The sequence below is a fragment of the Empidonax traillii genome, unplaced genomic scaffold (genome assembly GCF_003031625.1).
Source record: "Empidonax traillii isolate 1590-97213 ecotype Southwest subspecies unplaced genomic scaffold, ASM303162v1 scaffold1581:size117717, whole genome shotgun sequence".
Taxonomy (NCBI): domain Eukaryota; kingdom Metazoa; phylum Chordata; class Aves; order Passeriformes; family Tyrannidae; genus Empidonax; species Empidonax traillii.
This window is the reverse complement of record NW_020956774.1, coordinates 96322-98694: the sequence shown is the minus strand read 5'-3', so window position 1 is coordinate 98694 and position 2373 is coordinate 96322. Positions and strand designations below refer to the sequence as shown.

Below are 2373 nucleotides of genomic sequence, written 5' to 3'. Positions count from 1 at the left end.
CAGACTATTGTGGGCACTGCCAGGGCAGTTCCACTTCCAAGCCTGAAAGTCAGGCAAGCTTAGTTTCAGTTTTGCTTCCTGCAATTCCAAGTGGAACTGGTTCAGGCACTGGATTTTTCCACCGTCATGGGCTGCCACAGCCTCCACCCCACCCTCCTCTCCCACTGCCCATTTGCAAAAAAAAAAAAACCAACAAAAAAAAAAAAAAAAAAAAAAAAAAAAAAAACCAACAGATCTTCACTTTTCACCTCGTTCTCTTCACTCGAAACAATGTTTTGTCTGGGGAGAAGCAGCAAGTTCTCTGTAACCAAGAGCTCAGTTCAGATGCCACGATCGAGCGACGTTTTAAACCTCTGACACAAAGCTTGAACCACAAACACAGCTTATATTTTTAGACTAAAGCCTTGTATGTGCTCGAAGTGGGTTGCTAATATGGAAAGAGGCTGGAGCGACAGGACAAGGGGAAACGGCCTTAAACTGAAAGAGAGTAGGGTTGGATTGGATATTAGGAAGCAATTCTTCCCTGTGAGGGTGGGGAGGATCTGGGATAGAATTCCCAGAGAAGCTGTGGCTGCCCCTGGATCCCTGGAAGTGTCCCAGGCCAGGCTGAACAAGGCTTGGAGCAACCTGGGCTGGTGGAAGGTGTCCCTGCCCATGGCAGGGGGTGGGATGGGATGATCTTTAAGGTCCCTTCCCACCCAAACCACGCTGTGACTCCCTGAAATGCCATCGAGCTTCCCCAGCCGAGCTCTTCTACAAGCACAGCTTGCAAAGCTACACCCAATACAAACACACACACATATATAAACAGACATGTAAACATACACATATACACATACATTTATATATATAGACATATGTGTACATATATATTTATATATACACACACTTCAATTTTTATATGTATTATATATTTTACACGTGTATACACACACACACACACACATATATATATATATATGTGAATAGTATATATAGCGCCCTTCAGCCCACTCCCCAGCCCAACAACCTCCAGGAAGCAGCGAGCAGAGGTGCAGCTACCCCTGCACCAACATTCCCCACCGCGGCACCGCCTTCATCCATCCCCTCGGCTGCCACAGCACGGGAGACGCTCCACGCGTGATTCCCCTCGACCCCAAACCCCCTGCCGGCCACCACCACCACCACCACCACCCCCCCGAGGATAAAACCACAGCGTCACCGTCGCTCCCCGGGGGCGCGGATGCGCATCCCCCCGTTGCCGTGGCAACCCGCCGCATCGCCGTCCCCGCGGGTAACCGCGGGCACGCGCACCCCGCGCGCACACACCCCCCCAACACCCCCGCGGCTCTATACCTGCGCCTCGCCGGTGCAGAACACCCTGCCGCCGACGCGGAGGCAGACGCGCTCGCCGGGGCGCGGGGGGCGGGCGCAGAAGGTGAAGGAGCAGCGGGAGCCGTGCAGGCCCCTCACGGTGCCGCGCACGAGCGCGGCCGCGCGCGGCCCCCGCCGCGCCCACAGGTACAGGTAGCACAGCGTGATCAGCATGGCGGGCGCGCGCCCCCCCGCCCCCTCCCCCAAGCCCCGCCCCTCCCCCGGAGCCGCGGCCAATCGCGGAGCGGGGCGTCAGCCGGGAGGGCGCGGCCCCGAGCTCTGATTGGCTGCCGGGGCCCGGCCCCGCCCTTTCGGTGCCGCCCTCACCCTCCCTTAGCCCTCCCCTCAGCGCTCGGTCGCGGTTCGCCTCGGAGCGTTTCTTGTCAGTGCACGGTTGGGTGGCGAAAGGGCGCGTAAAATTAATAAAAGTCGTCAAAATTATCGTTAAGCGTGGCTTGGGGCGTTGTGTTTGCGCTGGGATAGTTGTCCCTGTGCTCGAGGAGGAGGAGCAAGCGATGTCCGGGCGCCCCGAGCGCCACGACCCGGCCCCTCAGGGAATCGCGGAATGGTTTGGGTGGAAGGGACTGTAAAGATCATCAAGTTCCCACCCCTGCCATGGGCAGGGACACCTTCCACCAGCCCAGGTTGCTCCAAGCCCCGTCCAGCCTGGCCTTGGACAGGGATCCAGGGGTAGCCACAGCTTCTCTGCCCAACCTGTGCCAGGGCCTGCCCACCCTCCCAGCCAGGAATTCCTTCCCAATATCCAATCTAACCCTGCCCTCTGGCAGTTTGAAGCCATTCCCCCTTCTCCTGTCATTCCAGGCCCTTGGAAATAGTCTCTCTCCATCTTTCCTGGAGCTCCTTCAGGCCCTGCAAGGCCACACTCAGGTCCCCCCAAAGCTTCTCTTGTCCAGCTGAACAATCCCAGCTGTGCCAGCCTTTCCTCCCAGCAGAGCTGCTCCAGCCCTGGGATCCTCTTGGTGCCTCCTCTGGGCTCTCTCCAGCAGCTCCATGTGCTCC

At 57.8% G+C, this 2373-nt stretch overlaps 1 protein-coding gene across 1 annotated transcript in view; it reads right to left on the bottom strand.

Moving 5' to 3' along the window:
* The window catches only part of HLCS (holocarboxylase synthetase), a gene marked incomplete at its 3' end in the record, with an annotated part of 13852 nt that extends 12325 nt beyond the window's left edge, over positions 1-1527 (bottom strand). The window contains exon 1 of the mRNA XM_027907946.1: positions 1336-1527. Coding sequence (XP_027763747.1) covers positions 1336-1527 — 192 coding nt within the window. The remainder of the gene's footprint in view (positions 1-1335) is intronic.
* Between the last annotated feature and the right edge of the window lie 846 nt (positions 1528-2373).